This window comes from Scyliorhinus torazame, chromosome 14 (assembly GCF_047496885.1).
Source record: "Scyliorhinus torazame isolate Kashiwa2021f chromosome 14, sScyTor2.1, whole genome shotgun sequence".
Classification (NCBI taxonomy): Eukaryota; Metazoa; Chordata; class Chondrichthyes; order Carcharhiniformes; family Scyliorhinidae; genus Scyliorhinus; species Scyliorhinus torazame.
In genome coordinates this window covers 57,848,139-57,862,630 of record NC_092720.1, presented here as the reverse complement: position 1 = coordinate 57,862,630, position 14,492 = coordinate 57,848,139, and the positions used below count along the sequence as shown (strand labels likewise).

The 14,492-nt window shown below is 44.1% G+C and overlaps 1 protein-coding gene across 1 annotated transcript in view; it reads right to left on the bottom strand.

Moving 5' to 3' along the window:
• Nucleotides 1-2,428: 2,428 nt before the first annotated feature.
• The window catches only part of psmd2 (proteasome 26S subunit ubiquitin receptor, non-ATPase 2), a 64,973-nt gene continuing 52,909 nt past the window's right edge, over nt 2,429-14,492 (bottom strand). Inside the window, exons 18-21 of the mRNA XM_072474237.1 lie at nt 9,766-9,860; nt 8,908-9,034; nt 7,558-7,676; nt 2,429-2,871 (exon numbers count right to left, since the gene is read on the bottom strand). Of these exons, the coding sequence (XP_072330338.1) occupies nt 2,689-2,871; nt 7,558-7,676; nt 8,908-9,034; nt 9,766-9,860 (524 nt within the window). The 3' untranslated portion in view covers nt 2,429-2,688. The remainder of the gene's footprint in view (nt 2,872-7,557; nt 7,677-8,907; nt 9,035-9,765; nt 9,861-14,492) is intronic.

Here is a 14,492-nt window from a genome sequence, read left to right as displayed (position 1 = left end):
TCCCATCGAGACATCACACCGCAACCCCCATGGGAACGTCTACACCCCCTTCAACTGTCCCAACCCTTTCTCCCCCCCCCTCCTCCCACCACTGTGAATCACGTGTGTGGCTAATGATGCCGTGTGTCTCTTCAGGAGAAGCTCTCCCACAAAGGTCAGGAGAGGGCTCAGGCTTGCATTGGCGTGCCGGGCATAAGAATCCTCAGCACCTTCGAGGACATGCCCTGGAGGCGTGGCCGAGGCGCTGCTGAGCTTGTCCCAGTCATAAGTGGGCACTGCTGAGCATGTGCCACGCACTGAGGAGCATAGCCAAGGGCGATAACACAATGGTGCGGACCATGGGGAGACGCCAGGGCTGGCAGAGCCAGATAATGCAGGGGCAGCCAGGGCTCGAATCAGCTGCACCACCGTCCGAAAGTGAACCCCAGGGTTGAATGGGCACCGAGCGGGAGGAGGGGATGCTAGGTGCCAACCCGGACCCAGCTCCTCAGTGAATGGGACATGCTCAGCAATGCCCTTATGACTGGGACAAGCTCTGCAGCACCTCGGCCACGCCCATCTGAGAGCAGGACATATCCTGCTGAACCTCATCAATGTCAGACCCATCCCATGGAGTGGCAACAGTGGCCACCAGTTGCTCCAAGTTCCACCTGTCTGATGAGTCCGCATCCCCCAGCCAGCACACGGGACAGGGTGGCATGGCTGTGCATGTGCCCTAACCAAGACTAGGTGCCCTGCCGCAGATCCCCCAGAGGACGCCCGCCAGGGGCATCGAAGGCCATGGGACGAGGTGGCTGCCACATCAGATGTGCATCCTGGGGATATATCTAGATGTTGTGTTAGAGCGAGGGAGGCAAAGCAGATTAAGGTCAGTGAGGGCACTGGGGGTGGGGGGGGGGGGGGCAGCACCATTGGGAGGGTGGGAATTGTCAAACAACTTTGTCAATAAGCACCTTTGTAGCACACCAGTATGATGCCTCTGTCACTTTCTTTTGCAATGCGGGCTGACCTCTGAACCCAGCTCTCCAGGCATCTCCCCCTGGCACCCATGTACCCGCCGACCGTAGACATGTCTCCAGATCGGTGTCCCATCCACTGGGTGTTCGGATGTTGACTGCTGTGTGCGCGGTGTTACCCCTCAGTGTTCAAGCAGTGTCCAGGCATCAAGGTACTAGCAATGACTCGCACATGCTACATGGCCCTCCCACCTACAGGAACCATTTGGGTTGTGTGCAGTGCTCACTTAACGATTGCCAATTCCCTATTAGCGATAGCCTACAGCCATGCGGCCAGAGGCTTTGGCAGTCGATAGGGGTTATGGGTGGTCAGCTGGGCAGGGACAAGGGTTGCCCCCAGAACTGATAAGCTGATCCAGGGGTTGGCATATTGGTGCCGTGAGGAGTTGTCCCCCGAGCGCATCCCCCCACCCTTCCATGGCTGCCTGCCCCTGCGCAGGGTCCCCCACCCCCCACTGAGCATTGGGGTGGCAAGCCGAGCACCCCCGGGCTCTACCTGTGAGCAAAGATGGCCACTCCCCTCCTTGGCTCCCCAATGAAGCCCTTCCCCAGGTTCACCTTTTTCAAAAGGAGTACTAATCGGTGCCAGCGTGACCACTTACTGGGGACGCCGCTGAATGATGGGAGGCCGTTGGGATATGGGGTGGCTCTTGTTATTGTATGGAAATGGGGCTTAAGTGGCAATTATTGGTTTCTCACCACGTTACGGCAGGATCCAGATTTCGCCATGGGAGAGGGTGGGTTGCATCGGTAACGGTTTGGCACCTGGCAGGATTCTCATTTTTGGCCTCTTCCAGCTATTCACCGGCCTCGTTTCGCTTGAGCGAGAGCATGATGAGGCTGGAGAATCTCTCTCATAGCTTTACCAGAGTATCTGGACTCTGAAGGGTTAAAATGGAAGGAGATTACAGAAACATGAATTTAGAAGATTAATGGGGTATTTGATCAACATTTTCAAGATATTAAGGGGAACAGATGGGGTAGATAGATCAAAATTACTGTTGCTGGTTGGGGAATCTAATACTATTGGCATAGTTAAAAAGTTGGAGTCAGATGTTTTAAAAACAAAATTAGGAAGCATTTTCACACACACGGGGTGGCAAAGGATTTGAATTCTCTTCTACAAACAGCAACTCAAACTAGAGTAACTAATTTCAAATCGGAGATGGATAGATGTTTGTTAACCAAAGGTATTAAGGAAGAGCAGCAAAGGCAGTTAGGTCATAGATCAGCCATGATTGCAATGAATGTCAGACAGGTTTAGAGCTAAATGTTCTACCGAAACTCCCAGGTCAAATTCTTTTGATTATTTAATAGGCAAACTGGGAATGAATTAAGTTTAGAATGGTTATTTCACAAACATTAGTAACACTCATTATTCTGATATGGCACATAAACACAAACAATTACTGTAAAATATTACAAACCTTTATTGGTGGACAAGAAATAACTTTATTTAGATTTGTAGCATTATAACAAAATTTAATGAAGTACATCCATCATGCGGTAAAGTAATATAAAATATAGAAGTTCTGAACCAATATTTAAAACCGGCTCAAGAGCAGACTGGCGATCATGTTTTACCAAAGGACCAGCAGTACCTTTTGGGCATGGATGGTGACTATTCTCTAAAAGGAACTCCATGTACAAAGCACCAGGTTTTAACCACAAGCTACACACTATAATTGGGATTTTTGCGTAAAATGACAAACCCCTCCAGGATTGGGGTTAGAGGCGCGTACTCTTCGGTTGCCAACTCGGCTCTTTCGCCATGTGCTAATAGCACAGGTGTAGTGTGTGTCTGGAATCCTGTGATGGTCTTGGGCTTGCCCGCTTGGCCTACAACATCCACAGCCTGAAACAAAACCAGAAGAGTTATTAGATCTTTTCTAACTATTCAAACCCACTTTAGGTTACAAACCATATAGATTCCCTAGTTAAGAAATCAGGGAAGTCGCCAGCAAAAATGCTACACCAATGTTAGTGGCACTGGGTGATGTGGGAGAATAGTATCAGCTAAGCCCGCATAAGATTTTCCAAGTTTCCTCCTCACCCCAAGGAGGAGCAGGGAAAGGAAAAAAATAATCCATCTTCAAATTCATTTTTAAAATTGGAATGTTTAATTGTGTGGAGTCTTATTTTTTTCAGTGTATGCTGCCATCTGTCCTTTCCTGTTGTAGTTAGTACATTGTTTAATATATGTAGCTTACTAGCCGAGCTTTCAAAAAGCATATTGCCATGTCAATTTATTGTTTCTGCAAACTTGCGTATGCTCCTAATTATTTTGACTATGAAACTAGGAGTTGGATATTTATGATGTTCAACATTTTCACTGGTGTTCATACAGTTTTGTGGTTGGGGAGGATGGTTTCTTCACGGAGGAAAAATATTCATGTAGAGTCCTATTTGTGATTTTAAAAAGTGTAAGAATTTATGGGCGGCACCGTGGTTAGCACAGTCGCTTCGCAGCTCCAGGGTCCCGGGTTTGATTCCCGGCTTGGGTCGCTGTCTGTGTGGAGTCTGCACATTTTCCCCGTTTCCGTGTGGGTTTCCTCCCACAGTCCGGGGATGTGCAGGTTGGGTGGATTGGCCATGATAAATTGCTCTTCATGTCCAAAAGGTTAGGTGGGGTTACTGGGTTGCGGGGATAGGATGGAGGTGTGGAATTAGGTAGGGTGCACTTTTCAAGGACCAGTGCAGACTCGATGAGCCGAATGGCCTCCTTCTGCCCAGTAAAATATGATTCAATGCAATGTTTCCCACTGACATTAGCCAAGGCTTTAAGTTTGTTTTGCGAGGGATTGTGGAAGCAAAACTTGGATCTTAGTACAATATGGCACAGCCAAAAATAGATCCATACAAAAAGATATTAAACAAAATAATGGGGAAAGAAAAGTAGTTTGAATTACATTAATATTTAATATAATAATTTATAAATGCTTTGATTGTGCCTAAATCTACAGCATAAGCAACTCTATCGAGTTTATAACTCAAAACTCCATATGTACTGTCTTGTTACAAAACACCATCTACAACGTAGGTGCATTTAAGTTCTGTTTTTCTAAACTTCCCAATGTTTGAACAAGCTTAATTGGTAGAGATTGGTAACATTCGATTCCACAAGTTCTGCAGTATTAAATATGCAAGACTCAGAATTCTGAAATTGCCAATTGTTGAATTTTTTCATCTTCCCTGGAGGGATTTCAGTCGATAACTTGCTGTCTAATTTTCGAAGATGGATATAGATGGTAGTCAGGAAGTGAGAATTGTGCATCTAAAATCACAACCTTACTGCTCCAATACAATTCTATAAACTAAATGGTGGGACTAAGGGATAAAATGTGATAAGATGTGGTATAAGAGTAGAGACAGGGTAAGAGGAAGGTATTAATATGGGAAATGATAATCAGACAGTGTCAGGAAAGGACAGGGTACAGGGATTATAAACCTAGAGCAAATGAACAGATAAGACTAGAAGTAAAAAAACAAAAACAGGAAAAATAATAAAAGGACAAAAGTTAATGCACATAGCATTCAAAACAAAACAGATGAACTGACAGTGCAAATAGGAGACAAAGGAGCACAATCTAGCAGCCATTACAGAGACATGGCAAATTGGGACCTGAATCACAGAATCGCTACAGGGTAGGAGGAGGCCATTTGGCCCATTGAGTCTGCACCAGCCCTCTAAAAGAGCACCCTACCTAGACCCAAGCCCCCAATCTAACCCTATAACCCAGTAACCGTTGGGATACTAAGGGGCAATTTAGTATGGCCAATCCACCTAACCTGCACAACTTTGAACTGTGGGATGAAACCAGAGCACCCGCAGGAAACCCAGGCAGACACCTGGAGAAAGTGCAAGTCACCCATGGCTGGAATTGAACCTGGGGCCTTGGTGCTGTGAGGCAGCAGTGCTAACCACTGTGTCAGCGTGCCACCCTAAATCTTGAAGAGTATGATGGGCAAAGGTATTTTAGATGTTGAATTCGTAGAATGTTTTAGCGACAATTTATTAGATCAGTATGTTTGGGTCAGCCAGCAAGCAGATTATATTGGGCTTAGTATTGTGCAACAAGATGAGATTTTATGACCTCACTGCGAAGGCACCTATAGGTAGCAGTGATCATAATACGATGCAGTTTTACATTCAATTTGAGAGAGACAATAATGTGTCTAAGACTAGTATTTTAAAGTCAAGGGCAATTATGAGAGCATGAAAACAGCTTACAAAAGTGAACAGGCTATTTAGGTTAAGGGACAAATCAATACAGATGCAATGGCAGACATTTAGGGGGATATTTCAGAATACACAATGGATACATTCCCACGAAGATGAACTCCAAGGGGAGGGAGGATTCACCACCTGTGATTAACTAAAAAAAAGTTAAGATAATATTGAACTTAAAGAAAAAGCATATAATTGTGCAAAGACAAGTGGCAGGTCAGAAGATTGAACACAATATGAAGAACAGCATATAGAGTACAAGAGGAAGCCAGCTAGAAATTTAAAGACAGGTTAAGAGTTTCCACAGTTTTTTAAAAATAAGAGTTAACAAAGTGACCATTGATCCTTAGAAAGCGAGTCTGGGAAATTAATAATGGCAATTAAGGAGATGGCAGTTGAATTGCATCGGTATTTTGCACAAGTCTTCATCATAGAGGATACAAGTACCATCCCAGAAATAGCTGTAAACCAATTTGGGAGGGAGGAACTCTGGAAATTTACAATCACCAGGGAAGTGGTATGCAAATTGTTGGAACGCAGGTTGACAAGTTCCTGGGTCCTGATGGATTTCATCCTAGGGTCTAAGTAGCTAGTGAGATGGTTGGTGTGTTGGTTTTAATTCACAAAATTCACTTGATTTGTGGGTGGTCCCATTAGACTGGAAAATAGCTAATATAATAAGTTTATTCAAAAAAGGGAGGGTGACAGAAAGCAGGAAACATCTTAAGATACTTAGAATAATTCAAGGTAATCAGTCAGGGTCAATATAGCTCTGTGAAAAGGAAATTACATTTAACCAATTTATTGGGAGTTCTTTGAAGAAGTAACAAGCTGTGGATAAAAGGGAACCAGGGGATGTACTGGACTGAAATTTAAGGAGACATTTGATAAGGTGCCACATCAAAGGTTATTGCTGAAAATAAAAACTCTTGGAATAGGGGATAACAAATTGGTACGGATAGAAGATTGACTAGTCAACAGGAAACAGAGCAGGCATAAACAGGACATTTTTGGTTGGCAGGACGTGACAGGTGATGTGCCACTGGGATCAGTGCTATGGTTTCAACTCAAATTATATAAATGCCTTGGATGAAGAGACCAATGGTATGGTTGCTAAATTTGCTAATGGCACAAAGGAAAGCCAAGTTGTGAAGAGGGCAGAAAGAGGTTACAAAAAGATATAGATAGGTTAGGTGAGCGGGCAATGGTCTGGTAAATGGAGTATAATATGGGAATATTTGTGGGTTGTCCATTTTGGCACAACAAAAAAAAAAAAAAGCATATAATCTAAATGGTGAGAGATTGCAGAGCTTTGAGATGCAGAGGAATCCAATTAGCTAAGAAAGCTACCAGAATGTTATTGTTTTTTAGCGAGGGGAATAGATTACAAAAATAGGAAAGTTTTCTTTTATAAATTTAGAGTACCCAATTATTTATTTTTTCCAATTAAGGGGCAATTTAACGTGGCCAATCCACCTAACCTGCACATGTTTGGGTTGTGGGGGCCAAACCCACGCAAACATAGGGAGAATGCGCAAACTCCACACAGACAGCGCCACAGTCCCAGTGCTAACCAGTGCGCCACATGCCATCCTCAAAAATAGTTATGATTCAGTTAAACAAGGCATTAGTGAGACCACATCTGAAGCATTGTGCATAATATTGAAGGAAAAATGTAAATGTGTTGGAAGCAGTTCAGAGAAGGCTTTCTAGATTAATATCTGGAAAAGCCGGGTTGTCATGAGGAAAGGCTAGATTTGCATCTGATGGAACTTAGAAAAGCAAAAGGAGACTTGATTGGAGTACATAAGATCCTGAGGGGTTCTTGATATGATGAGTGTAGAGAGGATATGTTTCCTTTTTTGGGAGAATCTAGAATTGGGGTCACCGAAAGGGTTTCCCATTTAGGGCAGAGATGAGGGTTGCGAGACTTTGGAATTCTCTTCCTCAAAAGGTGTCTGAGGTTTAATCTTTGAATACCTTTTAGGCAGAGGTAGATATGTTTTTAATAAGCTAGGGATGAAAGGTTGTCGAGGATAGGCAGGAATGGGGAGTTGAGGTTAAAATGAGGTCAACCATGATCTTACTGAAGTTCTTATGACACATGGTGCTGGACCAATACATTGCGAATGTAACCTACTCATTACTGCTTTATTGTAGCATTTACGTTTTGCATAGACTAACACACATCCTTCATAAGAAAACGAAACATTTTGGCAGCAAGGATGCTGAAGTTGCATTTTTAAAGATGATTATGAAATAAAAAAGTTCACTGCTTCAATTAGTTCACCGCACTCTCATGCAATTTCATACCTGGCCAACACGCACGGACACTGGCAATGGTTGGAGCTCTTCATCAAACGTAACTAGCATTCGAGGTTGCATTGCAGCAACTAGCCCATAAAGAATATAATGGGACTTTCCAAGAATTACTGTAAATAAAATGGTTTATTTCAGAAAACATTGCACATTAATCATTAATTTCATGAGTATATTTATTTTAATTTGTTACATTTTCCAACTTCGGAAAATCACATCTGTACAATCTTTCCACTATCACAAAATACTCGAGTTAGTAAAGCCCACTTAAATGAACAAATAAAACTTCCATAAATATATATATATTTTTTTCCAATTGTGACTGCCCTGTTAAATAAATAATCTATAACAACAGAAAATACTATAAGTAGTCAGCAGGTCAGGCAGCATCTGACGAATCGATGAAATTGCTGATGCAAGGTCATCAAATTGCAACAGCATTAATAAACAAAACAGATTTAACATTCAAGCTGTGGTGGTTAAAATTTACCCATGGTAGATGGGACTACTAAACATACCCATGCTTGATGTGACTACTGCTTTGAAGGATTCCTTTAAAAGAATGATTGTGCTGTATTGCAATAGCATGTTGAAATAAAAATTGATTACACATGAAAATCATGGAGCTATTGATACAGCACTGAAATTTCAACCTCAGCCTGTTCACTTTGTGCCATACTTGGTACAAATTATTAAAAGACAGGAGAACTTAACAGAAGACAAAATATTGCAGAAGAAATCAAATAAAAAAAGGAAATACTCTGTGTCAGACAGCAACTATGGGGGGGGGGGGGGGGGGGAAGAGAGAGAGAGAGAGAGAGAGAGAAGCAATACTCTTTCATCGGAAACCTGAACAGTCAAATAAAACCCCCAAAATGAAGTTAATTCTTTGTCCATAGCAATGAAATTTGCTGTGAGAATACTACTGAGAACTGGAGGGTGCTCACACAAATTTGCATTAGGTGATTATGATGTGTCAATAAAATATTTTTTTCCTCCTAAAAAGTGCATCCCTACTTAATAAAGATATTAATCATGTCAAACATTGTATATCAGGCTCATCATGGACCAAAATAATACTCAGTGGCATCACACTATTAGGCTTAATCTCCTGCACTGATATTGTTTTCTGATTTAAACCAGGCTCCAAAAGGGAAGAGAGAAGATTTTTTTAAATGCCAGGAAGTGTTAACAGATCACCCTAATTTCAAAGCTCCAGAGTTTCATTTTGTAAACATGTGCTAAAAATATATTGTTCAACACATGACAGCCATTAACATGTTAGTACTGATAAAATCAACCATGCATTACAAAGCTAAGTAAATTAAATTGAACAAAACTTACTGTTCTTTACATCAAGAAAAGAGACCAGTACAGTGAGAAGACCAGCCACTGCTACTTGGCTCATTAGTTGTCTGTCGCTGTGGTACGGACACAATGTGAGTGTTCCTTTTCCAAGGTGAGTCAATCCCTAGTTACGGGAACACAAATTAAATTTAAGTTTGAAGTACATGATTTTGTTTCTGATTTCCAATGAGATAGTATAATATTGGCAATTTACACAATTTCATGTTTAGTCAAACCAGAAATATCCTGGTCTGATTATTTTTTTTTTAAAAAATAGCCACTAATGCAGTTCTACAAACAGCTGCCAAGTGCTGCGTTGGCTTGCCATAAGGCAAGATAGCCACTGGCACTTTGCCTTCCAGTGAATCAAGTTACTCCACCTAGTGTTTCAAATAAGAATGGAAGAAACCATTATGATCGCAAATAAACATGCCTACAATGCCCGAACTCAAACAAATAATGCACCATATTGTGAGGGAGCCACACATTTAGCAATTATGGCACTATCATTGGAGAAATAATTTTGTAATTAATTGTGATCCATAGAATCCTTACAGTGCAGGAGGCCACCATCTGGCCCACTGAGTCTGCACCGACCCTCTGAAACAGCACCCCACCTAGGCTCACTCACCCATCCTATCCCTGTAACCCCACCCAAACTGCATATCTTTGGACTGAACTACAAGAGGAAACTGGAGCACCTGGCGGAAACTCATGCAGACAGAGGGTGAACGTGCAAACGCCGCAGTCACCCAAGGTTGGAATTGAACGGTTTGATGTCATTTTATCAATTTAAATCTTCATATATCATCTTAAATAATCCATCAGTAATTTATAATTATGATGTCCACCCACCTGTGCTATTCTAACCATGAAAAGATTATTTGGATCCTTGGCATGGTACTGTGCTAATTGTCGTAGCATGGCTGCCAATCTGGCATTGTTAGTTCCTGTAAATAGAAGGATTCATTAACTTAAGAATTAAGAGCTTGTAGTGATACAGCATTGTACAGCACCTTCACAGCAGCTAATGAGTAATTAACCGGATAACTGACTTGGATTTATTGAGCACCTTTCACCCATTGGATATCTCAAACTGCTTTACAGCCAACAAAGAACGTTTGAAGTGTAGCCCCTATTGCAATGTAGGAAATGCAGGAAAGAATTTGCACACAGCACACGCCCACAAACAGAAATGTGATAATGACAGATAACCTTTTTATTGCGATGATGACTGAGGGATAAATATTGACCAGGACACTAGTCCGTCCCCGCTATTCTTCAAAATAGAGTCGTAGGATTTTTTACATGCACCGAAAGGTCAGACAGGGCCTCATTTCAGTGTCTTATCTGAGTGCGGCCCTCCCTCTGCACTGAGAATGTCAGTAGAGTGTCAGCCTAGATTGATGTGCTCAAGTCCTGGAGTGAAATTACTGAGGGGTAATAGATATAGGACAGAGGTCAGAGGTAGGTTCTTTACGCAAAGAGTAGTGAGGCCGTGGAATGCCCTACCTGCTACAGTGGTGAACTCGCCAACATTGAGGGCATTTAAAAGTTTATTGGATAAACATATGGATGATAATGGCATAGTGTAGGTTGGATGGCTTTTGTTTCGGTGCAACATCGTGGGCCGAAGGGCCTGTACTGCGCTGTATTGTTCTATGTTCTATGAAACTTAAACCCGCAAACTTGTGACTCAGATCGAATGTTTACTAACTTAACTATGGTTCAGTGGAGGATTCGATTCCAGTGTTTAAGTTGGAGGAGGAATGTAGGCAAGGATACTGCTCCCGAATAGTGCCTTGAGATATTTTATATTTAGTTATATTAAACAGTTGGAGGCTAATTTTAAAACCTGACATGAAAATTGCACTTTGATAATTCAGTCCTGCAATAAAGTGCCACCTAGACTGCATGTCCAAGTCCACAATTAGAACTGGGCAAACAACCATCTGATTCAGATGCAAGAATTCAACAGAGCCAGGCTGAAAATTTAATTCAATTTCACTTCAGTGTCCATGTGGATATTAATTTTGGGTACATTGCCTGCTTGTTAAAAAAAATATGCATTTCCGAGATCTAACATTAATTCAAATATGTATTAGAAACTATTCCAGTGCATTAAAGCATGTGACCAATTTTACTCCCTCCAGCATGTGATTTGCCTGTTTGATTAATTTTTCACTTTTGTGTTTTGCAATAAGTCACTATTAACAGATGCCCTGCTTTTATTCAAGAGAGCCAATTTCAATGAATTCCATAATGGGTGGCTGTTCCCTTGGCATACAAAGGAACTAAAAAAGAAGAATTGTGTACAAGTATTAACTACAAAGTCACATTTATTCTAGTCAGAAACGTTCCCAATGCCACGTTAGGTTTGTTTATGTCATCAATAGAAAAACAATTTTCTGACTTACTGCTCAATGTAACTCTTAAATTGCGAACACCAAAATAATTTTACCTTGGTTTGTGTTTAATTAACTGATCTCAGATAGTGGATTTTGACACACTACAATTAGCATCAATGCGTTTGGACTAGGGAAATTAAATAAAATGACTTGCAAACACAACTTCAAGCTCTATTGAAGACAGGATCAGGCTACCAGCAATAAGCTTTACCATATGAAGAGGGGTTACTTAAATAAAGTTGACAGAATTATTTTTATTTATTTATAAAATTTTAGAGTACCCAATTGATTTTTCCCAATTAAGGGGCAAATTAGCTTGTCTCTCTAGTGCAAGGTTTAGTGCTTGTACCATTTGATTTTTGTAGAAACGTGTTGTTAACCTTTAATAATCAGAGTATCCACCCTCCCTTCCTGTACCGGAACTGAGGGGAGGGTACCCTGTTTCTCCATACAAAATTATTGTTTGTACCGTTTGGCCTTGTATATATTTTTTACTGTTTTAATAAAAAGATATGGCCAATCCACCTATCCTGCACATCTTGGGAGTTGTGGGGGCAAAACCCACGCAAACACCGGGAGAATGTGCAAACTCCACACGAATAGTGACCCAGAGCCGGGATCAAACCTGGAACCTCGGAGCCATAAGGCAGCAGTGCTAACCACTGCGCCACCGTGCTTAGTTGAAAAAATTATTGACAATGATGGAATAGTGCTTCAGGGAAGCAAATATTCATCCTCGGGATTGCTTTCATTGCTTCCTTTTGACCTGCACATTATACTTATTTTTGCGACTGGACACAATAGGATTTGTGTGCTAGTGACCTCAAGTAGGACAAGTAGCTTGTTGTTGTTTGATAAAAGCAAATTATTGGCTTCCCTGATATCTTCATTGCTTCAGAGACTATCTTAATTTTAAGCAAACTGAGCCAAGTGTAGTAATCCATACATTTACCACAGAAAGATATGCCACATTAAATCACTTGTCCAAACCATAAAGAAACCCAGGAACAAGAGCTTAAAGTTCAGGCTTATGAAGCAGAATTCAGAAACCATCTAGATACCGAGGAATAAAGAAATGAAACATTCCCCTTTAAGAACATCTAAAGAAATGAAATTTAATACAATAAACACTCTTCCGGTTGCAGCTATGCGGAGCTAAGTCGCACATTCGGTGGCTCCCGTAAAAACGGACTTTTGGGCTCTTTTCAGGGCCTCCCCAAGGGCACTTTTTCGACGTTTCCCGGTGTGGGAAGGAGTTAATAGTAGCTCCCCGTCAGTATATGGCTTTAACTAGGAGCGGGGCAACAAAAAAGGTGGTGGTGGACCAGAAGAATGGAGGGAAGGACAAAATGGCGGCGGGCGGAGACCAGGCAGCGTGGAGGCAGTGGGCGGAGGAGCAACAGGAGGGTATCCAGCGCTGCCTCAGAGAGATTCAAACGGACCTGCAAGAGCCGATGAAGGCTTCTATTGATAAGCTGCTGGAGACACAGGGGGTGGCGATCCGAGAGGCTCGACAAAAGATCTCTGACAATGAGGACGAGATCTTAGGCCTGGCGGTAAAGGTGGAGGCGCACCACAAGAAATGGCAGGAGCGGTTCGAGGAGATGGAGAATCGGTCGAGGCGGAAGAATCTGCGGATTCTGGGCCTCCCGGAGGGGCCAGACTTGGGGGCCTATGTGGTCACCATGTTGAACTCGCTGATGGGAGCAGGGTCCTTCCAGGGGCCCCTGGAGCTGGAAGGGGCCCATAGAGTGCTGGCGAGGAGGCCAAGGCTAACGAGCCTCCGCGGGCGGTGCTGGTGCAGTTCCATCGGTTCGTCGATCGGGAGCGTGTGCTCAGGTGGGCCAAGAAGGAGAGGAGCAGCAGGTGGGAGAACGCGGAGATTCGGATATACCAGGACTGGAGTGCGGAGGTGGCGAAGAGGCGGGCCGGGTACAATCGAGCGAAGGTGGTGCTGCACAGGAAGGGGGTGAAGTTTGGCATGTTGCAGTCAGCGCGACTGTGGGTTACCTACAAGGACCGGCACCATTATTTTGAGTCTTCGGAAGAGGCGTGGGCCTTTGTTCAGGCTGAGAAGCTGGACACAGACTGAGGGTCAGGATGGGCGATTGGGGACTGCGGTGGATATGTTATGCCTATTTTTGGTTCGGGGCGGCCTTTGCATTGTTTTGGGTTTCTTTTTCTCTTTCGGATTGGGGAGGGTGGATGGGGCGGGTTGGGCACGGTTTTGGTTGGTGGCGGGGCCTGGTAGGTGGAGAGCGCGGGCTTTTTCCCCGCGCCGAAGACTGGGGGGGGGGGAGGCCGGGGAAGCGAGGATTGTTTCCCGCGCTTAGAACGGAGGGGGGAGGGGGAGAGCCTGTGGATGGGGAGCGGGAGAGGAGGGTGTGCCACACAATGGGAGGAGTCGAAGGGGAGGCGGGAGTTGCCGGGGTCAGCAGGAGTCAGCTGACTTGCGGAAGTGCAATGGGGGGAGTAAACCAGCTAGGATGGGCCCTAGCCCGGGGGGGGGGGGGGGAGATAGAGTTGCTGCTGCTGCTAAGGTCAAGGTTGAGCTGGAGCGAGTGGGGGGGGGGGGGGGGGTCGAGACGGGGGTATGCCGCTGTGGGGCATAGAGGAGGCCCAAGGCTAACGAGCCGGGTGTGGGGTGCGGGCGCGTGGCTGGCCGAGGGAGGGTCATGGCTAGTCGGCGGGGGAGGGGGGCGTGTAACCCCCTGATCCGGCTGATAACCTGGAATGTAAGGGGACTGAATGGATCGGTTAAGCGGGCCCGCGTGTTTGTGCACCTGAAGGGGCTCAAGGCGGATGTGGCTATGCTCCAGGAGACACACCTGAAGGTGGCAGACCAGGTAAGACTGAGGAAAGGGTGGGTAGGTCAGGTGTTTCATTTGGGGCTAGATGTCAAAAATCGAGGTGTGGCGATCTTGGTGGGAAAGGTGTCATTTGAGGCGTCGAGCATTGTGGCAGATAATGGCGGTAGGTACATAATGGTAAGTGTCAAGTTGCAGGGAGAGAGGGTGGTACTGGTCAATGTGTATGCTCCGAACTGGGACGATGCGGGTTTTATGCGGCGTATGTTGGGTCGGATCCCAGACTTGGAAGTGGGGGGCCTGATAATGGGGGGGAGACTTTAACACGGTGTTGGATCCGGCACTGGATCGCTCCAGGTCTAGGACG